The sequence below is a fragment of the Vanessa tameamea genome, chromosome 5 (assembly GCF_037043105.1).
Source record: "Vanessa tameamea isolate UH-Manoa-2023 chromosome 5, ilVanTame1 primary haplotype, whole genome shotgun sequence".
Lineage (NCBI taxonomy): Eukaryota > Metazoa > Arthropoda > Insecta > Lepidoptera > Nymphalidae > Vanessa > Vanessa tameamea.
Window position 1 is genome coordinate 10,530,650 of NC_087313.1, and position 24,217 is coordinate 10,554,866.

General features: G+C 33.5%; 3 protein-coding genes across 10 annotated transcripts in view; 2 read left to right on the top strand and 1 right to left on the bottom strand.

Moving 5' to 3' along the window:
- Positions 1 to 18,520, top strand: part of Hr4 (Hormone receptor 4) — an 84,742-nt gene extending 66,222 nt beyond the window's left edge. For 4 of the 8 annotated variants that reach the window (XM_026628774.2, XM_064220851.1, XM_026628772.2 and 1 more), the window contains 7 exons: positions 1,379 to 1,483; positions 6,390 to 7,475; positions 7,571 to 7,788; positions 7,876 to 8,271; positions 9,396 to 9,588; positions 12,956 to 13,071; positions 13,208 to 18,520. In XM_026628774.2, the coding sequence (XP_026484559.1) occupies positions 1,384 to 1,483; positions 6,390 to 7,475; positions 7,571 to 7,788; positions 7,876 to 8,271; positions 9,396 to 9,588; positions 12,956 to 13,071; positions 13,208 to 13,288 (2,190 nt within the window). In that variant the 5' untranslated portion in view covers positions 1,379 to 1,383 and the 3' untranslated portion in view covers positions 13,289 to 18,520. Of the gene's footprint in view, positions 1 to 1,378; positions 1,484 to 5,128; positions 5,936 to 6,389; positions 7,476 to 7,570; positions 7,789 to 7,875; positions 8,272 to 9,395; positions 9,589 to 12,955; positions 13,072 to 13,207 lie in introns of those variants that run through there. The other 4 variants (XM_026628777.2, XM_064220853.1, XM_064220854.1 and 1 more) reach the window with 4 other exon arrangements.
- Positions 18,521 to 19,657: 1,137 nt separating this feature from the next.
- LOC113392416 (eukaryotic translation initiation factor 3 subunit I) lies at positions 19,658 to 21,422 on the top strand. The gene is made up of 5 exons (XM_026628844.2): positions 19,658 to 19,791; positions 19,898 to 20,124; positions 20,270 to 20,402; positions 20,533 to 20,700; positions 20,791 to 21,422. Exons 1-5 carry the CDS (start codon positions 19,789 to 19,791, stop codon positions 21,247 to 21,249), a joined length of 990 nt encoding a protein of 329 aa, XP_026484629.1. The 5' UTR covers positions 19,658 to 19,788; the 3' UTR covers positions 21,250 to 21,422.
- Positions 21,423 to 21,743: 321 nt separating this feature from the next.
- On the bottom strand, positions 21,744 to 24,146 carry LOC113392243 (serine/threonine-protein phosphatase 6 catalytic subunit). The gene is made up of 6 exons (XM_026628564.2): positions 23,843 to 24,146; positions 23,404 to 23,549; positions 23,116 to 23,257; positions 22,690 to 22,844; positions 22,305 to 22,417; positions 21,744 to 22,011 (listed from the first exon to the last, which is right to left on the bottom strand). The coding sequence occupies exons 1-6, from the start codon at positions 24,008 to 24,010 to the stop codon at positions 21,821 to 21,823; spliced, it is 915 nt and encodes a 304-aa protein (XP_026484349.1). The 5' UTR covers positions 24,011 to 24,146; the 3' UTR covers positions 21,744 to 21,820.
- Between the last annotated feature and the right edge of the window lie 71 nt (positions 24,147 to 24,217).

The window sequence follows — 24,217 nt, forward strand, 5'->3', positions numbered from 1 at the left end:
AAAATAACGTAACGTTTTTCCCTGTTTTTCTTTAACTCATTACAGACACCAATGTCAAAAAAAGGTAACTCAAATCTAAAAATACTCTTGTATTAAGCAGAGAGAAATATAAAATGTATTTATACATTATTATTATTATTAACCAGAATGTCCCTTTATAGCGGTCCACGTTTAGTATTACTCCGGCAAGGACACTAAGCTCTCCGCTAGTCTGCTCCCAGAAAAATATTCTATACTCCAACCCTTTTCTACAAGATAAAGTGATCTTTATCACCTTTATCGAGATTAGCAACTTTAATAAATAGTATAAAATATAAATGTATTAAAATAAAATGTAAATATTTGTTTTTTTTTTATACAAATGTGCCTTTTATTAATGCTCGTTGTTGTCTGTCAAGAATTCACAAAATATAACGCAGTATGTTTATTGCGGCGCAATTCGTGATAGATTCTAAGTCGAATCAACTTCAGCCTCTAAATTGAAACAAATTATAACAATCTTACAACATATTTTAATAACAGTTATTATATTATAATAGTTTTCATCTATATTACACTAGTGTACACTTTTGTAGAAAATAAATAAATATTTTATTTTATTGTCATATAATTCTATACACGTGTAATTATACTGCATAAAAACTGAATGGATTGATTAACGTTGGTCATACTAGAAAATTAACATTCTGACGTATTTAGACCATGACCGTCCCAATTTATGACTCGCATGTTCAGTGTTTATCAAACATTTTACGTACGTCTTACGTCACATGCATTCTACACAGCAGGGTTGATGTCATACGGTGCAGTCCACTGTATGAATGGACACGAATATTCATGGTCCAGCAAATTTCAATTATGATCCGTCGTAAAACTACGTACTAACTCAAATGAAATAAAAACGCTTTCGCTCAACATCTACGGTTAGGTGCAATCAGCATACGCTACAGATCAATCAAGTTCAAGTGCACTTCGATAAAGCGAATTTTATATATATGGAGTTATTAATTAACAGTTTTAATAAATTTACGAAGTATTGGAGTTATTGAAAATAAAATGGGACTCAAAATGTATTAAATTTTTAAACTTTGAAATGCATGATCCTTATCCACCAATCTCTGGACCCTTTTATGTATCTAAGCCTGACATGTCTCCAGGATGTAGTGAGTAAAACCATTTAAATACATCACTAATATTTGTTTAGTGATAAATACGTGCTGAGATAATTATAACACACTACAACAAGTAATTCATTCATTCATATTTACAGTTCTTTATAATAATTTATTATTTTATAAACTTAATACGTTAAAATTTTTTATTTGTCAACAACAGAATTTTAATCAGATATTTAACTTTTTTTTTTCTTTGTCTACAGGAATAATGACACTCAGCCGCGGCCCGTGTGACCTCGACAACATGAGTCTGTTCCAAGACCTCAAACTAAAGAGGCGGAAAGTTGACTCCCGATGTAGTAGCGATGGTGAGTAAACTTGGCATATAGTATTTTATTTTTACTTAGGTCCCATAGAACTTGGTTCATTGTATTTATTTAAAAAAAAACTCGAATCTTTAAATTACACTGAGCAAGTGACGACGCCGTAATTGGGAGATATTTATTCAATTACGTCAGTCATTTTTATCCTAAATCTTATGACTATAGATAAAATCATGAATGTTATCTATAATCATAAGATTTATAAAAACTTACTTTAAACTGCACTAGTTTGTTAGTTGCAATATTAATTATATAATTTAATAAACACTTTATTCAATTGTGTTTTTAAAATAAGATATATTTTACATAGTTTAGTCGCTACGTATCGTACGTTTCTTTCGAGGATAGACTATTAAAGTAAATTCAATCTTGTCTAAGTGTAAGGTCAGTAACGACAATTTGTATTCCTTACGAGTCTCAACAGTTACAACTCAACTCACGAACTTAATGTTACTTTCGAATACGATAGCAAATTCAACTTGTTACCGGTAATATAATTTTTAAACCGTATTGTCCTAATTTTTAATAAGATTTAGACTAAAAGACCTATAAGGATATTCCAAATACAAAACAAATAAAAACTAAAATTTCTTAAGAAATTATATTCCAGCAATGATTATTAAGATCATTTTAATAAAATATATTAGTATTACTAGCGTAGCTAAATTCTAAATTTAAAAAATAAGCGCACGATAATAATTATCTGTGATATTCTGAGATTGCGAATTTGCTAATGTCACAGGTCACGGCGCAGGCGTATATTACCTAACAAAAATAGACCTTTGTGTGAGGAAATGATTAGTGAAACTATTGCATTACTTTTAACACACAATGTGCATTTTATAAATTTAAAACTGTAATTATTTTAGTCAAGCTTTTAATTCACTTTGTTGGAGGTTTTATTATAATGTTTAAAAGAATGATTAAAAATTGTCTCGTGAACAAGACATTCGTAGATAATATCGAAATATCGAGCACCACTAAATAAAAAACATGGTAAATATTCCGTTTCAAATACTTATAGTGATTAAAAAAACTTTTTCTATTTCATAACTTTAACTGCCGAAAATTTAATTTATTTGCAACGAATATATATATTGGATGAGATAAATTCGAAGTTAACCAACTTCAAATAACAATAACCTAACTATAAAACCAAGGTTCTAGTTGATTCTTATTTCTTAAATCAGGGGTAATTAAATTTAGGTCTTATTTAAAAAAAAATCAGTAGTCTACGTATACGGACGAAATATTTAGTATACTTAATTTATTTTTATTACCGGATAATATTGTTTAGCTAAATTAATTTATTATTTTCTAAATCTCATATATACATTTAATTGTTACGAATGTGTATAAAACAAGTTAATGGGATGATCTTTACTAATATTTAAAGAGATAAAATTTGTTTGTATGTAGAGGGTAATCTCTGGAATTAAAGAAACAATCGTAAAATCACTGCTAGAAATGTACCTTATTCCTGAGTGCTATAGAGTGTTAATTATATCTATATAATATGATTTTCTTTATTAATAAATTGCACCCGTGCGAAGCCGCGGTGGGTCGCTAGTATATAATAAAATTAAATTATGACCCGCCAACAACGATTACTAGAAAAGCAATGTCATGCTTGCACAACAAATTCATGTTATAATCGGCATTACTAAACGAAAGTTAAATAATAATTTTACTAAACATAACCCGATCTTCAACTTAGACTTAGCGTACACTTTCACTTAAAACGAGAATCTTCGAAATTCCGGTTAAACAAGTCCAGTGCTATTGTGAGATTATTGCAATATTATTAAAAAAAATACATTTTACATTAATTTGACAGTGATGACTTGGATGAAATCACTTTCGACTTTAACTGCCTTCAAAAATTATTTATTTAGCGAAATAATTACTATTTTGCAATTTTTTATTACGTGATGGCTATCTTAATGTTGGAATTAAACATTTGCCACTTTTTGAGAAACTTTTTAAACGATCCTTTTTTTAATTGCACAAAAGAAATAAATAAATTTCATTTTGAATACTATTAATACCCATTCCTACAGTAAAACTTTAATTTTTTTTACTTAACGTTTTTTTATTTGTTTCGGAAGAAAACATTCAAAATTCAAGATCTTTATATTATGTAATAGAGATAATATGTTAAAAGTGAAAGTAAAAACTTATTTATTGTATTGATTACTTGACCTTTTGAATAATCAATGAGTGAAAGATGTTCACTGTCGTCTGTCACACTACGTAACATTTGGCGCGATGTGCTAACAATCGCGCAGTATTAATGAATGGACTTTACGCGAGAAGATTCGATTGGCTTATAATATTTCAAGCAAAACATATTCGCTGAATAGTTCACAAACACTGCAATAGAATCAACATTATATGAGAAGATATTAAGAACATTTCTGTTTATGCGTAAAACCAATTTACCTTTTACGTCTAAAGTTTTACCATTATTATCAATGCAATCAATAATTGTTTAACAAGTCAGCATTTATTATATGCATAAAAGCAATTTAAAGGAATCTTAAACGTTTTTCTTCAGAATACAGAATTATTTATATCATTTCATCGCAGGTTCATAAAAAACTAGAAGGAGTATTCAATTATTTATAGATTTGCGTGAATCTCGATAACGGTATCGTGACGTTCAAGGCGCGTCGGGGGTGTGACGCGATGTGACGCGCCACGCACCCGCGTTGTGACGCACCCTCGCGTGCTGCAGCGTACGTGCATTCGTTAACAAGATAAGCGGGATTTCAACGTAAGAGTTAGTCTAGGTATGTTAAGCGCGGATTTTATACTATATAGAGAATTGATATCTACTTTATAGGTACACCAAATAAATTTACTTCAACTATTTCTTTAGAACGAAAGTATTGTACATGGTTGGGCTATGGTCGTATAAATTAAGTGATTGTAGTTACTCTGTTACATAGTCAACTTTTTTTTCTAAATAATAAGCAACATTATTTGCGAAACTTATATCAATGGATTTCTATTATTTCAAAGGATGAAATGCGTTATTATTAACCAGTATATTACTTTACGACAACTTCTTTAAATAAATCTACTATGAAACATTTGTTAATTTAACAAAGGCGGACATGCCGGTCTATCATGAATAATGATCAATACTATCTATTTCTATATTTATCGTAACGGTGTGAAGGCGTAATGTGGGGAATAATAGACATAACGCAGGTCGGCGCAAACGGGCGCAATGACACGTGGCGTCCAGGCGCCGCGGAGGGAGGCGGAAAGATGCCGGGGTGAGGGTGTGACCTAGTTTCAGCCGGTCGTCGGTCGGTGACCGCATGCGACCTTCGATTGCATCAATCGAAAAAAGATCGGCCTATTGAAAGAATTGTGAATTGTATAATTGTCTGAATTGTTTTTTGCCTATATTTAAAATTGCAGAAAATATTCACCATTAGAATTTGCGTCAAAGTGAAGGATTGGATCGATTATCCAACTATGATCAATACGTAATGAAATGCATTCAAGACTAGTACTTATCTATGAAACGAACCTTCCTAGGACCTCAGCAGCCGATTGCATCACGCGGCTAGAAAGATCGGTCCCCACCAATGATGTGGCAAAGGACGCCAAGTGAAATAGAGATCGTCCTCGAAGCGAGAGCGGTGCACGCGTTGCACTAGTCATTGTGCGGTTGCACTTCGCACGCACGGCCGTCTGAGTGACCTAATAGTGGCTGGAGGGAGGGACCGGGAAGGTGCGGGGAGCGGCCCGCGCTGCCGCTCGTGCGGTAGGTCGGGCTCACTGCGCGCGCCCGCCGCCCGTCGCCGACAGTGGAAAACTTTCTTTGCGACTTTTCCTCGCGTAAACAAAACCGCGCAAAGATTTTCGCTCGCGCGCTCATAAGTCTAACATCGCCCAAATGACCGACACAGATGTAACTATTTTATTCCCAATGATACGAGTGCAAACGTCTATATTATTGCTCAGTTTTTAAATTCGATGGACCGAGTGATTTGGGATGTAAGCTTCGACACCGGAGCCGGTAATCGTACCAACCAGCGCATATGGATTTAGTAATAAAAAGTCGGTAAAGTTTCTGATTTATTGCTTACGTTTTAAACTAATCGAATATATAATTCATCTATAAAATTAAATAAATAACATTATGTGAAAATAATGTTCAAATAATAAAATACGGGTTTTAATTCATAATATTTGTGTGAAACTTATAATTATTGCTTTTGAAATAATTAAAGCGTCGATGTTCGGGAAAGCTGCAGTTAAACAAAATTATATTTATAACCTGACCGTAGAGCCCTTTGTGATGTTGTTATAGCGCGTTGCGGGCACAAGCGCAACGCTTCCGGGCGCCGCATCTGCGCTCGCGCCGCTTTCACTTTCACCTCGCTCACAGCGCCGCATCTCGCGTTCACCCGTTACAACGTGCGACCGTACTTCCTACATTTTCCACATATTATTTTCTTTTCCGTGTTCCGCATTGTTGCGCAAACAATTAAAGTAATACAATATTAAAATAATAAAAAAGTTTTTTTACACATATTATGTATATTAGTTTCGGAGTGCTACGATACATTCTCAGGTTGTGAGATGTCCTTTCTAAGCATGCGATTGCATCGGTGAATTAAATTAGTTTTCTATGTGGTCGGGACCGCGCTCACATCGTGACGCAACCGGCTAATCTAGTCGGCGGCGGCGGGAAGTGCAGTGTCGCGTCCCTGCGTCGCACCCCGCGCTTCTAACTGCGACCACGCCGCGCGGTCGTTGACATTTCACCTAGTTTCTATTTTTCACTTATTAAAAGCACGCCATGATCTTATTCTTTCACGATGGTACGGAAGTCTACGATTGTTGTTAATCATGCAATGTATCTTCATAGGTGAGTCGGCAGCCGACACCAGTACGTCGTCGCCAGACCCAGGTCCACCGTCACCGCGCATGGCCGAGGCCGGGTGCAGCACGCCGCCGCACCCACCACCTGTGTTCGACGGCGGCGGATCGCCTTCGCCTTCGCCTTCGTGCCACCCTACAGTCATCCGCTCTGCACCACCTTATTCAGTCATTAAATTTGAAGGAGCTCCTGTTGTCAAAACTGAAAGTTCCCAAATTAATAAACACGAATCTGCACCTTCATCAGTTAAACTTGAAGCTGCACAACCAGAACCTCCTCAGCCTTATAGGCCACGTGCTCTTGCGCCACCTCCGCAAAGTCCGCATACAGCGCTTTCACCGGGACACTGGCCACCCGCTGCTTGTATCAACGGTGTGAAGCCGGAGCTCATCGGCGGTCATTTCCCACCTCAACCATTAGAACAAAAATCAGGATCTCGAAATACGCAATGGCGCGGTGCGCCAGCTGTTATCATGGGCGAATCTGGAGGTGTTCGGACTATGTTTTGGACATTACCCGCACCAACCACTAGTGGTGAGCCAGCAGCAAGTGCGTCGCATACGCCGACACCACCAACCCCTGACCCGGGTACGTGTAGTGAAGAGTCCGCAGCACGATTGCTGCTTAACCTCGGTGGAGAATTAAGGCGACCAAGAGGACCAAGATTAGATATGGAGCTTCTCTGGGCTGGAGATGTCTCGCAGCTGCCAGCGCATCAACAAATGCATGCATTAAATCTCAGTGCTGCAGCAGGAACTGTTTCAGGTTTACCAGGTGTTGCAAGTGCAAGTTCTTTATCAACTCGTCCAGAACTTCGAACCTATGCCCCTGAGGCAGATCGTGAAGAAGATGAACAACCTATGATATGTATGATATGTGAAGATAAAGCAACGGGATTACATTACGGCATTATAACATGCGAAGGTTGCAAAGGGTTTTTTAAAAGGACTGTACAAAATCGTCGAGTGTACACTTGTGTTGCTGATGGTGGCTGTGAAATCACAAAAGCGCAACGGAATAGATGCCAGTACTGTCGTTTCAAGAAGTGTATAGAACAAGGAATGGTTTTACAAGGTAATAATATCAATATTGTAACAACATTATAATAATAAATATAATCATTTAAATAATGATATTGAGGTATGCTATAATAAATAATTATTTTTAAGCTGTTCGAGAGGATCGTATGCCTGGCGGCAGGAATAGTGGTGCCGTGTACAACCTTTACAAAGTTAAATATAAGAAACACAAGAAACCAAATACGAAAGCAGCGACCACAACCAGCCGAGCATCACCACCAGAAAAACCTAAAGACCCTTTACCACCCCTCCCACCGCACCTCGTTAATGGGACCATACTAAAGACTGCATTAACAAACCCCAGCGAGGTAAATGTAATATTATTTAATTAATTTGTCGTATTGATACATTTCCTATCCAGACATTCTACATAATATTTGTATGTTTATCTCTAGGTGGTACATTTGAGAGCAAGACTGGAAAGCGCAGTATCATCATCTCGAGATCGAGCCGTTCCTTTGGAAAGGGCGCTGCATATGATCCGAGCTCTCATCGACTGTGATGCTATGGAAGACATTGCAACCGTACGTCATCTACCTGATCTCCTCCACGACACGTCCGAAATTGGCGACAAACTTTGTAAAATTGGAGACTCCATTGTACATAAAATGGTCGCGTGGACGAAAAAGTTACCATTCATAATGGAAATTCCTATGGAGATCCATTCTAAGTTGTTAATGGAGAAGTGGCACGAGATCTCAGTTTTAACAACAGCGGCATACCAAGCAATGCACGGGAAACTCGCTCATGCACCACCGTCGTCGGATCATGAACATGATTTCATGCAAGAGGTAAGCTTGTTTACACCTTAAACAATATAATATTTCGTAAGTCGATTAAATTAAATTTTAGCAAAGTTTTGCATTAATTACATAAAGTAGATCAAATGTATTGTAAAATCTAAGCAACGGGACTAACCAGCCCTAAAGTATAGGTACTCAAATGATCAAATTCGCTCCCGAGACTTCCGCCACATGCGCGAGCGCAGTTACGTGATCTGCATCGTTGCGTAACCAATAGAAAGTCGCCTCAAACTGCACTCGGACGTTTGCGCTGCATGGCTTGTTCTAATAGAATCGTAAAATGCAATCGTTTCTATTAGTCAGATGATAGAACGAATCATAATGCGAACAACGCTTTAAAGCGATTTCGCTATTGTTTTTCGGTTGCGCCATCAAGTATGATCGTTAAAATTTACAATATTTAAAAATGTTAGTATTCTTTAAAGCATAACGTTTACTAAAGCTAATTGTTCTATAACTTCTGTCTGCAACAAACCAAACAGCGTTTTTAGATATGTACGTATTACATAAACGTAACAAATATGCCGGCAGTTACACAAAAAGCGTTTTCATTGTCTAGTGCATTTCCTTCATACTTATGTATTGCATTATTACGTAAACGTAGAATCGTATTCTGTACCGCGTTTTCGTAATCATAGATTAATTAACGCATCGATGAGCAGATCAGGGATTTGGTTTTGTTTTAGAATATAATTACTACTACTCGTTGGGTGATTTATAAGTTATTTATCCTCAGTCATGTATATTAGATCAGGAATGTTGACTCTAAAAGTAGGCAATCCGATATAAGCTAATAATATAAATTCAATATTAATAACTTATATTAAACAGCATGTTTTTTTATCCTTAACGTCAACGTTATTAAATAACAATACTAAATTTATGTATATTACGAATTAACATAAAGTATTTTGTTGCATCAGTTTTTATTATGTTCAAACTGAAATCTATTTAAGTTTGAACAAGTCGGTCGTTCAGTTTATATGACTAATTTTACAATCGATAATACTTTTCTTTCGTATATAATATCATTATAAATAATCTTATTTGATGAAAACCAAAGCATATATTTATAAATGAACAGAAAATTAAATAAAAAAATTTCTTTTCAGGTAAATGCCAATTTAAGGACATTACAAAATTGCCTGACATCATTGATGGGTAGGCCGATAACCCTGGAACAGCTCCGACTGGATGTGGGACTGGTGGTCGAGAAGATGACTCAAATAACCTGCGTATTCCGTCGCATTCAGCTCAGAATGGAGGAGTACGTGTGCTTGAAGGTCTACATATTGCTTAATCAAGGTAAATTGTACATAATTATATTGTTTCATTGAATCAATTCATTGAATCATGAATTTTTATTATTTTTAGCGACCATTATTATGTACATCATGGATATTTGATGTGTACTATAATTAATTAGTTCTATTTATTAGGCATTCTCATTAAAAAATTGTTATCAATTTCTCTGTTTGCAATTCTTTTGAAAGTCACTAAAAAGTACAAAATATTGTATCAAAAATTTTCTTGACTTTTAAAGGTTTTATTTACAGAAGCTTTTGTCACCGCGTATTGATAACAAAAAAGTTGTCAATTTTCCTAACGTGTATATTATGTGTGTAAGTCTGCTATATAATATCTTCTAAAATAAAGTAAGCTTATAATCGCTTTCCTTACAATTATACCTTAAAGTGATTTGACAATTTATAACTATTACAGAGTTATATTGCATAGTTTTTGTTATTTGTATTATATTGATTTTCGAATAAACAGCGTCAATTTTTTTTTTAAATTACATGTCAAAACAAACTTACGTTACAGACGTGACATCCTTTTCTTCAATGAAAATGAATCGAATATAATTAACTCTTAAATAATATTTTTTATTTAATTTAAAAACAAATGATTTGATTATAAATGCAATAAGATCGATTAATTTCGCTTAACAATGCGGCTGCAATCCTCTTATAGGCAAGGGTGCATCGCCCCATTATGTGGGTCAGCTGCAACTTGTAATTATGTAAGCCAGGCTCTGCAATTTACTATTCATGTACAAATACAATCATTTTCCGACAACGCCAATGAATTTATCATCACACTGTTCAATTATCAAGTTATCAAATAATTCTAATAATAAATCGTTTAATTATACGAGTTTCCGTTTCGATGTAAGTTATTTAAATTATAAGTAAAGGGCTTCATTCGATAAAATACTATATATAATAATTGCTATAAATATTATGAGCCAATTGTAGTGTCAATTCTGAGACACCAAAATGGAGGCTCAAAGTGCGCTCGTTAATATTATTATGATTTATGGTACATATAACCCAGTTGCAATACGAGACGCTTGCAAAATCGATTTGAAACATCGAGACAACACGTTCAGAATTTCACTTTACAAATACAATATTATAAAGCGCTAGACACACTTGTGTTAAATAAAATGATCTCTCGTGAGTGATCATTCGGATCAATTCAATATTTCAATACTCGTGTTGGCTGAAGTTACATAGGACCCTTGTATAGTAGCGTGCTAAATTCGATATGGTATGTCAAATAATTAATTTAAATTGAGTGTTAAATTCGCTATAAAATTTATTGATTACCAACGCCCTTCACTAGGCCGCTATTCCACAATCGAATCAAATTTAGTTCCGTTTAGATAAATACCAAGAATGTTATAAGATCATACAATATATTTTCAGTATCATTTATTTACATAAATATAATACAATATTGAAGATGAATAACATTTTAACATAAATAAAAAAACATGGTAATAGTGTTGTCTTATACGACTTTATAATTCATCGATATTTTTTAAAGTTAGAATAACACAATGATATAGCGAAATAGAGCGTTTAAAGTTCAGCCGTATTTAAACTTGTCCGTAGCTAGTGCTGGAAAATACGCCATCTGCGTTATCGATGCTGTAACTAGGTCACCCGCACGCACTCTACGTTCGAAAATTATTTTCACCGCGCGTTATAATTACGAGTACAATGTTTATGAAACGAAACATAGTTCTACGCGTTACCTTTTGAAATAAATATATAACAATTCCATTGTTTGCACATTTTTATTAGAAAGTCTTTTTTTATTAATAGCTATGAGATAAATTGTAAAGTATTTTAACCTTTATAAAATTTTATTTAAAGGATATCAAGGTTCTGTAGAATAACGTTCTGTAGAATAAGTTCTGTAAAGTAACATAAAACTATAATATTGTAAATAAAAATGTACTTCTTTCATCCATTCATAATTATGTAATAATATGAATTCTTGTATTTAAAACGATTAATTCGATTCATGCCTTTGAGTTTATCTTTATTTATGTTTAAACTTTATAGAGATTAAACAAGATTCAGATAGAATAACAATAATCTCAAAAATTATATTTAGCCTTAAGGTTAATGTCTCATCGTTAACACAATACACGCATGATAGAACACATATAAGAACGAAAGTAGCGTTGCAAGTGAGATATCTATAGCAAGAGGTACAGTAAGTTCTCGCTACGGTGAAATGGAAAGCGCTTGCGCAACGGTTCCGCGGTCGCGCGTGCATGTGTGCGTAGCTCTGTGTGAACAATAAGCGCTCTTGTAAGTTGGGCAATACAACGGATTGTAAATGAGATTTTAATATTAATTACGTACATTCAATCAGTGACAGTGTTCTTCTTAATAAAATGTAACTCCTATCACTACAAGTTTGTTATGTTGCTGAATAAAAATAATGTCAACGTTAACAAATATTATAATAGAAAAGACCATAAATATGTTGAAACATGTTTATGGTTAAGTATTCAAAGTGATTTATCGCAACGGAGAGCAACAGCACAATCTGTATAATAGTCGCGTTACGTCAGTTGAAACGGGACAGCATTTCACTCTCAGCGAAAAGCCAGGCGGAAGCGAACTTTCTCTTTTGCCGCGCGCTTGAGGCTAAAAAACTTAGATTAGTCGCTAACCCGTCTCGCTTACTCTTACGTAACCTGGACACGTGATTGCACGTAAATGTATTATGCTAATTGATTTACGTATAGCGATTCAATAACTGATTAACGACATTCTTAATGTCTTTTAAAATACTGAGATAATTATGTCAATTTATAAAACCTTAAAACATAATAAGGAAGTACTCAATGCTTATATTGCATTTCCATTAAAATATATATGTATACTTTATTAACGAATGTCAACTCAAAATAATGTACTTTACTTATATCAACCATCTGTAAAATATAAAATTCGCATTTAATTAATAATAAAATAAGTGCAATATTGACCGAGAACGCTAAGCTACTTATAACAGGAATGAACGCTACGCGTAATACGTACAATATCGTGAAGCGCGTGTGAGCGAGACGGCAGTAGCGGGTGAGGACGCGGGCTCGCTCGAGCGGAGGTCAACGGCTAGCCGCGGTCGTTGCCCCGCTATCGGAGTGACCTACTGAGCGCGTGACGTCACCACCGCACCGCGCGCTCGATGGCATTGCTCGACGCCGCCTTTTAACGCCATCTTGCGTCGAGTAGACTAACTAAAAAGAAGGTTACAGACGTCCACTATAAATAAATCTTAATCCATTGGAAATTGCAAGCTATTAAATCAAGTTTAAGTCTATAAATCTATCATATGACAGGTTTAATGAGATTTATCTTTGCAGAAGTGGAGTTGGAAAGTATTCAGGATAGGTACGTGCAAGTATTGCGCAGTTACTTAGAACACGCTGCACCCCACCATCCTGGCAGACTTCAGGAGCTTTTCGCTCGGATACCCGAGGTATTTCTACTGATAAAAATATTTTTTTCTAAAATAAACAACTTTAATATGATTTTGATAATTATAAAATCTGTACAAAAGCACTACTTTCTATAAGCATCTTCAAATTATACTGACTCATTATTCACACTTTCAGATACAAGCGGCGGCAAACCTGCTACTAGAAAGTAAAATGTTCTACGTACCGTTCGTGCTAAACTCGGCTGAGATCAGATAGTATATGGCGCAGCAGGGCGTCTAGTTCTCGATGTACGAGCGGCAGACCCCCGTCCCGCGCCCGCGCCATCCCCGCCAGCCCTGCACCCTCGTCACATAACCGACCTGTGTTCACTCCAGAGTCAGCAGAACGTTCCTACTCGACCGGACACCGACAATAAACACGGCTCGGATCATCTTCGGATCGAGACGGAGCCACCACAGTGCGTGGACTCCTTATATTCGCTAAACATTGAACTGAGTGAGTGTGGATAGTGCGGTATTATACCTTTGTTGAATCGATGTGTGTATTGGCTTATTGTTTAGTAGAGGAATTAAAACGTCCCAATTGACAGACTGATTTATCATAAAATATAGATATTATTTAAGTACCAGGGACTCGGATGCGTGTTTTATACGTGGTAGTGTATACTACTTAGTGTTAAATAGAGTAAATATATAATTATGTTACTATTTAAATACGTCAGTCGAAGAATCGCATAATATATTATTTCTGTACATATAGATTGTAACTTAACATAGTTTCGTAGTTAAGGTCGTTGTTTATAGACATAATTGTTTCTTGTAAATGAAATATTGCTGTTTTAGTTTGCATTTTATATCTAGATTTAAACCGGTTGTCTCGCCGGGTGTGTAATATCGGAAATTTTCTAATTTTATTTTATATGACTTGTTCGTAATTAAGTAGCACTAAGTACCTACTCTCAGTGTTTACCAAGACTGCTTGTATAAATCTGTAACGTTTTTACGCAAAAGTAATGAAGCGCGGCTTCGCGCTCGTCTCCGTAGTCACAACTTATGCATTTTTATTGCCTATATTTCGCAAATCACTTATGCATATAATCTCGTTCTAACTCTTACTTTACTCTGGTCTAACTAGATATAAGTGACCGGTAGGCATTGTCGAGCCGTGACGTGCTGATGGCGACCGAGTAAGTTGTTGAATCGTCCGCCGCTGTTTCGCTTAGGCAAAGACGGTTCGAAGATTTACTTATCGTATTATACTTTGCTTCCTTTGATGTGTTCAAGTGTAATTTATGCTCAATACCATTAACTTCATCAGACGTCTGCATGATATCATCATTACACTAGATCTTAATAACTGTCAAGGCACTTATAAGTATTAATTTTATCGGTATCAGAATTCTTTAAGATCCATTATCATTCATACTATTTGAATATCACATGACATTCGTTGCAAAAATTTTCGAAGACTGCGTGGCCGTTATATGTTAATTCTCTAGGAATGTGGCAAATATTTTTTATACCATTTCACTGATTCTAAATTATCAGATAAGTAGGACTTAGACAAAGGGTCTGCGACCAAACCATTCGCAACTTACCCAAGATTGCTCTAAGGCGTATCAAAAATCTGTGCCACGACAATACAATCATTTTCCGGATATTCAATATGGAGCATTCCTAGAAAGAATTCTTAAGAATTTAAGCGATTTCAACTTTTCTATTAATATTATAAGTCTGACTCTGGTCTTGACCAAATAATTCAAACGCAGCTTCACTATCACACCTGACAAGTACATTTTGTAACCACATTTATCGATCATACACGTAATTAGTCATAAATAGTAATAAATTTTGATAGCCATAATTTATAAGTAATAAACTGATTAACTTCACTGTCAGTAATCACTGCCTATTTTAATGTTATTAGCTATTATCTTTGATAGCAATCGTATTATGGAATGTATACACGATGCGAGTTCTAGCCGTCGATTTAACGCAAAATATATTTTTCAGATGGATTCTACATGTTTGATGTTAAAGAACTTTTTTAGATATTTTTATTGATATTAGATACACGATAAATTTTTGATTTGTATAATTATTAAAAATAAATTTGTATTGATAACGATAAACTATATATAGCGATTCTATACTGTCAATTTTAATGTTATAACTTAATTTACTGCTATCGAATATTTTTATCAGATCTTCTTAAATAGTTCAATTATTACCTTTTATTTTATTTTCATCACAACAACAAATAAATTATTAATGAAAATTAAATAATAATACACTGTGACGATTCAGACGCGGCTACTTATCGATACGTGTGTACAATCCCTTACTCGTTAATGTTATTATTATAAACGTTCCAACAACGGTGAACAGTTACCATTAGATTAGGAAAGGCGATAAACGTCAAATTAAAAAATTAAGTAATTACAACCAAAAAGTTCGTTCTAAGGACTTAGGTTCTAGGTAATAATTATTCATGCCTTAGATCTATAAAGATCGACGTCAGCAGACTATACTTAACATTTTCACCACATTAGGTCCCAAAACTTATTAAACCATGAAAAATGGAAAGCATTTCTTCCTATTCTTATTTCGATATAAATTATTCACACTTTAATTAAATTATATACATATTATACTGTACAGTTATCTCCAGTGACTTACGTTATACATCTGAAGGGTAAAGCTTGTGATATGTATGTATATATTCATAATTCTTGTCTATTTTTTCAATACAGAGAACACACATATTGTTAAGCGGTTAAAAGTATTACAACACGTAGTTTAAAATAATATATACATTCTTATGAAAATTACTTACTTTTTTCTACCCTTTGCATTTTATTTTTATTGAAACGGACTTAAACAGTGTACGATACGTCACAGATCCGATACATACATTATACAATACTACCAAGCTAACACCCACGTCCGTAGTTGAGCAAACATATGTAGAATGAAACGAGCATTATTGAAAATATTTTATAATTAGATAATCCTGTTACCTGATTGAGCGACACGTGTCCGTTCCTCATCGTGTTACCATTAGTTAAGTTAGTCTATAATTTTTTTTATAAATTGTATAAATTAGTTTCAATACAACCGGTTAAAACACTGCCATCAAATGCCTAAATAGATTCTTAAAGTAATTTTGTTATACATATATGTTTTAAGTTAGTGACATTCGTGAAATTATTAGTTAATTGTGATAATTGAACAGTGATAGTTTATTAAAAAAGAAAACGTACGAAATTCAAATTGAAATCATGCGTTCTAAGTTTCTCAGCGTTCGCGTCTGGCTCCTACGTCATATATATTGACAATTTGGTTAAATTACATAATATATTTATTTATTCGTTTATATCTAACTTAAATTATAATTAGTCGATATGAACACCATCAACACGACGGTGTAAATCTAAAGTCTGAGGTAAAGATGCCTTTATAGATTTTTAATTGTGTATGACGAGAATCGTTATTGTAACTATGATCGCGATTAGTGCATCGTTCTACTAATATTAAAGGTAATGTATGTAAGTAATATTGACACTTATTTTGTTAATAGCGTAGTTTATTGTTAAGGCAAAAACTAACGGCAGAGTATCAAAGGAAATTTAGATATTAAGAATGTTATTGGCGTTGTACAAAGGATAGTATTGTTAGGGAATAACTATAATGAAATTGGCGCATTACTGGCGAGTACCTAATTAGAATAGTACACGAAAAGCCCACGGAGGCTATACAATTATTTGTATATAAAATTAACTACATGTGAAATAGCCATTCGCTTTTCGTTGCTCTCCTAATTTAAAAAGCTGGTCTCTAATGAAATTTCCAATTGCTTTTCGGTAATATCACGTATTTCGTATCGCTTGTTGTTGGTAGACGATAAATGAGCAATGTGTCTCAAACAGTTATTTCTGATTATGTACTGATTTGATATAAGAATAGTTCTTGGTCTCAATGTTCTGGCAGCCCGGACTAGGAGTGGACTCGACTTGAGAATTACTTGTAACTTTATATTGACATAATGGCCGTTCCAATAAAATAAATAACAAACCTATACTAATATCATAAATGAAAAAAATATTCACGTAACATCAATATGAGTAATTCAAAAGTCGACCACTTATGTATAATATTGCGAAAATATTTTGACTGATATGTAATAGTAATAATGATTATGGTGTTAATATATTTCTAAGGGTTTAACAAGAACTTAATGCATTTCACACTTTCTTTACAGTCCATAAGACGATAATTATTACATCTAAGATATTGTGAGGAAATATTTTCACATTATTAATGTAAGATTTGTTGTGTAAAAACTAGCGTTTCATGTACTTCGGATAAAAGGAGGGTTGACTTGTGTACATTAGACTTTGTAATTAAAATAGTTAATAAATCGAGTATAAAGCAGTAAGAAAATATATATTTGGAAACGTTGACAAGTGTTTGTTGTATGTAATTACGTGTCACAGATGGATATTTGAACTCTAAGTATATAAATATATACATATATATATATATTAGATATCTATCCTTCAAGTTATATGTTTTATCCAAATATAAATTATTCGTTTTTGTTACGAGTTCACAAACACGTTTCCCTTGTCTATCTAATTTTATTTTAAAACGTATTTTTCACTAAGTTTTCCGAGTAATAAAACAAATGCCACATTATCACCACGCAGTCTCACAGAAAGTGCCTGAAGTTCTAAACGTTTAGGTAGACATTTTTTTAAAGAGTTCAGAGTGGTCGAGTGTGCTGCATTTCACAAAATACATATTGACGTAGCCCGTTCTTTTTTTAAAATTCCGATCTAGTAGATCCACCCATACTATATGTACTTACGATTATCGTAGTTTACACGACTATTTCACTTATTCCTTTGAGCTTGATCGATCGATCGATCGCAAATTATGAGAAAATCAACTGTTAATCGCTATTTACTGATGATTTTAAGTTTAGTTCCGGTTATTTTTTTAGAATTTGCCTCAAAGTTACTCAAAACGATAGTCCGATACTGATCACAACTGGCTACGTCAACACACATAATATTAAATAGTTGGGTTCGCTCAATATTAAGACTTATCGCTTTCAGTACTAGCGTATTCTTAACTATAACAATAAATTAGGGTTCTATGTTCACACGTAGCCAATCACATTAGTTGATGATTGATGTACTGTTCTCGACGGATTAAGGCTGTTGTTATACATTTTCGACCAAGTTAGGATACAATGACTGTTAATACTTATTCTGATGTTTGTATCGGTTTTTACGTCTCGTTCGAGTGGTGCGCCGGGTGTTATGTTAGTCAATGGATGAACTGGTTTGCCAAGAGAAGTTACCTACAGTTGTGTTTAGTTAGCGATGCATAACGTGTTTGTACTTTAATTTGTTTTTTAGTTGTACTCTTGGAAATCAATGGTTAATAACTTAAGAGAATAAAATGTATGTGAAATAAAAAAGTCTATTTATTTTATACAACAAACTATCACCAAATAATTCTGGTATGTAAATATACAAGAAACCGATTGGGAAGGTATATATGGAGTCATCAAAATTACGTGGCAATTAAAAGCTACAAATATTTAAGTAGGTTTCAATCTTTGAAATTGCTGATTCCTGGAAGGTACTGTTCATCAATATGGCTGTTAACATAAAAATCTGCTACTGGTTCGGAAAGAAACACATCAAACCTGAGAAGAAATGAAAAACCAGCTAAATAAACTCAGCAGGAGTTTGCTTTCTTTTTTTTTACAGTACATTGGTTTGTTCCGATTTTCAGGGTGAGTTAGCCAGTGTAACTATAGGCACAAAAGATATAAAATTTTGTTACCAAAGCTGGCGCGTTGTCGTAGTGATTGATGGTTAATATTGCAGTACACTTTTCTATGGGTGGAGGAGACCACTTATCATCAATAAAAAATTGCATATTAAGTCACTACTAGGGATATCGCAGGAAACTCTATCACCCACCATACTCACAAGACCTTGCTCCCACTTTCTATTTCGAAATTTGGATAACTATTTACTCATGAGAACATTTTATTCCGATGAGGCGAAAAGTCCGTCCCCAGGATTCCTATAGTAATGAATTCCATTACAATAACAAAAAAATATTGACAACAATACCCAAAACAATACTTCGATTCATTAAAAACATAAGTTAAAGTTCATTAAATTATTTATTACATATTTAATGGCAACTTTACAGAAAAGAAGCATAAAATATGACGTATTTAAAGCAATTTTAAATTAATGTTATTATCATTAATTTTTTTATTGTCACTGCAATTTATATTCAATTAAAGTTAGTTGTACAAATAAGAAATAGGTTGTTATCAAATATTTTGTAGAAAGTTCAAAGAATCTAACAAAGAAAATATTTGCAAAATGTTAAAATGTCTTTAACGCCATCTAGTACGTAACCCATAAACTTTTCATCCATCCATTTGAGAAAAGGAAAATAGAAATATTTATTGCTAAGCTTACGTAGTTATTTCTTTTTGTAGCTAATTTTATAAGCGACTTATATTAATAAATATAAAAAATAAATAAAATACTTTTTAAGGCAAATCCTTGTAGCAAGTCTTTGAACGTTGCGCTAATGTCAAAAACTGCGTGACATGTGTCAGTTTTGGTTTTGCCCCTTCATCAATCAGAAAGCGGTATCGCCACATGCACCAGTACAGTTTTTCTTGATATTTGAAAATTTTTCATACAATAAATAAACATGGTAAGTATTTTCCTATTTGCTTGGAATTTAAATTTTAACTTTTTTCTTACAAGCCACACCCTATGTGAAAAACACGATATATCAACGAATATTATGTATTTTGCAGAAACCTCTTATGTTACAAGGGCACGAGCGTGCCATCACTCAAATTAAATACAATCGGGAAGGAGATTTGTTATTCTCCGCTGCTAAAGACTCAAAACCTAATGTTTGGTGGTCTCTAAATGGGGAGCGCCTTGGCACTTTCAATGGTCATGGTGGCGTTGTTTGGTGTTTGGATGTTGATTGGCAATCGATTAACCTAGTCACTGGTGGTGGTGACAGTTCGACGAGGTAAAAATGTTTATTATTGTATTTAAATATTTCACTACTTTCGTAAGAAATCTGGTTGTACATACGTAGGATAATTAATTAAATAAAGCTGCTTAAAAAATATTATTGAAAGAAATGTAGGTCTATAATATTTTGATTATTGCAGATTATGGGATCTTGAGACTGGCAAAAACATAGCTACAATAAAAACAAACTCTTCTGTGAGAACCTGCAATTTTAGCTTCAGTGCTAACCAAGCTGCATATACCACTGACAAGGCTATGGGTCATCCTTGTGAAGTATGTCAATGTTTCTTAGCTACATTGATCTCATGGTTATTTTCAATATATGATTGAAAACGCTTTGGATAAAAAATATATATTTTTTCTTTGCTATTTTTACTAATTGGTTAATCTAACTTAATTTTAGGTCTTTATAGTTGACACAAGGACTATTGATGACTCACTTTCAACCCAAGATCCAATATTAAAGTGGGAAATAACAGATTCAAAAGTAACATCATTTGTTTGGGGTTGTTCGGACGAAACCATCATAACTGGCCATGAAGCCGGTGATCTCATTCAGTGGGATTTAAGAGTATGTATATTTTAAACAAAAGAGCTATCAATTATTTAATATTATTTTAGAATTGTTAACTCATCATTATGAATATTTAAATATTTTCAGACTGGCAAGAAAGTGCATTCAGTTAAGGAACATACACATCAAATAAATGACATGCAGCTCTCACGTGATGGTACAATGTTTATTACTGCTTCAAAGGATCAAACGGCTAAGCTTTTTGACACAAATTCTCTCGAACTCCTCAAAGAATACAAAACTGAGCGTCCTGTTAATTCAGCTGCACTCAGTCCCATCCTTGACCATGTTGTTCTTGGTGGAGGTCAAGATGCTATGGAAGTAACAACTACATCCACCCGACAAGGAAAATTCGATGCTCGCTTCTTCCATCTTGTTTTTGAAGAAGAGTTTGGGCGTGTCAAAGGTCATTTTGGACCCATCAACAGTTTGGCATTCCATCCAGATGGCAAGAGTTTTGCATCTGGTGGTGAAGATGGTTATGTGCGTGTACAGAGTTTTGATCAATCCTACTTCGATTATACATTTGATTACAATAGGGATTAATACTATATACACCATTTTAGTCAACATCAGTATTGGATATATACATTAATTCAAACTTCAGTCAAAAATATAAATTCAGGGTTCTACCTACAACCACTGCTAATAAAATTTAACTGTATGTTAGATCAACAAATTCTCATAACTTTTTCACAAAATAAATAAATATTTGGGAAGTTGTTTTTATTTCATATTATTACTAGGTAAGATGATGTTGTCCTGATTGTTTTCAGCCACAGTTTTTGATAGAAAATCTGTTCACCTGTCTGTCATAGGTATCTGCAGCCTTATAATGTACCTCTAGACTATGAAGCATTCGAAAACTCAGTATACTACAACAACAGTACATCAAAAGGAAAGTGATTTCTTTTAATTTATACAATAGTTTTCAGTTAGAAGATTTTGAATAAACTTTTATCCTAAAAATAATCTTAGTATAACATATTAATCTTGTACCTGCATTTCACTGAAAGTAAGGGAAAAATTATAAAACAAAATACAATGTACAACATTTTAATATACAAAATTTATGATATTATCATGAAATATTTATATCACATTGAGCATGAATAGACTACAGAAAATATGGTGTAGTATGCTGAGGTGGAACTTCTCTTTCACTATCTGGTACTGCTTGAAAGATCTTAGGGTTTCTATCATTGACTGTTTTAAATTCCAATATAGATGCTTCATTCCCGCAACGATAACAATAGTTAGGCGCTGACCAAACTGTAACTAACCTTTCATCAAACATATATTTGTAACCTGCAATACAAAATTATATTACATTATTAATTTATTATAATTAAAATACAGCGAAAGTCATAGAAATCAGCTTTTACTGCTGGTAAGTCTTACTGAAAGTCCACCGGGACAAGTACCCCTATTTATTCATTTATTGGTATCAAACACCATTACTTGGTTTGAAGATTGGGTGAGTGTGGTTGCAGGCATTAGAGCTTGGTTACTATAGGTAATGGTGTAAAGGAATGTCTATTACAGTTTTCACAAGGCATACCTACATTTCAATCATAAATTTGATTTAAAACAAATTATACCTTCATTAACGAGTTGGTGTGCTCGACATATCAGACTTAAGTTATTGTAGTTCATAAAAAGCTCTGTGACAAAGCTACCAAATAACCATCCAGCTCCCCTAGGACTGACAGACCTGTAAATAAAGAAATGGTGTAGTAATATTTACATATATGATATATATACATTATACATTCATATTTTAAGTTAAAACAAAAAATAGAGGTAAACATACATATATTATGAATTATAAATACAAATTAAGGAAAAGATTAATTTGTAGAATTTTTTAAAAAGCTATACTAGCCCTACCACCTACCACTACTTTGTAGTAGATATAAAATTTTTAAAAACAAAGTATACAAAAAATTAACTTCTATTTATCTATCTAAGAATAAATTGACTTACCACATCTTAACATCAGCTGGATCAGACCATAGTAAGTCACAAAAGGCACCTTTATGTGGTATCTGTTGATTTCTATCAATACATCTTATTTGGTCTAACATTGATATTTTTGGAGACAGTCCCCCATGGACGCATAATACTGTTTCATCTATTAACTGTAACCAAGGTTTTAATACAATAACACAACAAAATTAGTACATTTAAAAACTTTTGGCTGTTTAAAATTTACTATTTGGTTGTGCTGCTTTTTATCTTATAATTTTAAAAAAATCATAACCAATAATAGTTATGAATTTGTAAGGAGATTAATATCTACCCTAATTATGCTGTGATAAAAGAAGAATGAATATGAAACTACTAATTTATTAGTTAGTATTAAAGCTGGCTTATTTATTAGTATTAACATAGATAGATGTTAAGACTCACCGCTGCAACTGTAAGCAAATCAAAAACTCTACAACAATCCTTCCAAGCATTTGCATTACCATACTTATTAAGGCATTCATCATAAAATCCATAAACCTTAGTGATTTGACAGGTTTCATGATTTCCTCTCAATAATATTATCCTGAAAGATTTATGTTATGTTAGAAATATAAATATAGTGAATAATATTATTTTTTTAAACAACTTTTTGAATCTGCATTGTTATGTTGATAAAACAAAAATTTTGTATACATATTTATTTTATGTAGTAATATAAGAATTTCTCACCTGTCTGGATACCTGGCTTTAAGTGCCATAAGAAGGGTTAGTGTTTCAAGACTATAATAACCTCGATCAACATAATCTCCCATAAAAATATATTTTGTATCTGGAACTTGACCTCCTATATGAAAGAGCTCTTCTAAATCATAAAACTGAAATATTGAATATCATTCTTGTTTGAATACTATATCCCTTTTCAGTTGAATAATTATTTAAATCTAGTTTTAAAGAAAATTAGGGATGTAACAATTAATATTTTTTTATAACTGAATAGTATCTGGGTTCTTAAAATAATTAATTTTCCAGCATTCGAATTGCAAATTTATTGAACAGATTTAAATGAACTTTGACAAAGAACTTGTTTTGGTTATAATATATAATTTTTCGAAATTAATAAAATGTCATAAAAAATTGTCCAATAATAGCTATTAAAAACTTTTATTACCTGACCATGGATGTCTCCGCAAACGGTTACAGGTGTTTGTACCGGTTGAACATTCGGCTCCTCAAGTAACAAGTCACAAACTATATTACACAGTTCACGGAGATCATCTTCTGGTAAGTATTTACATCTTTTTGCTATCTCTATCCATTTATCTACGTCGCCCATCATTTTGTTATATATTATGGTTTTCAAAGAGTTATTTAGACGAATCCTTTTAGCTATCTTTCAATCATCAATCGTCGAAATAAGACGTCAAAATCAAATACCAAATGTTATGATTTGTCATTGTGACAGCCAAAGGTATGACCATTTTAATAAGCTTTGCATTCTAATAACCTTGGAAGAGGCCTATCCATCAGTGGAAGAAGATTGGCT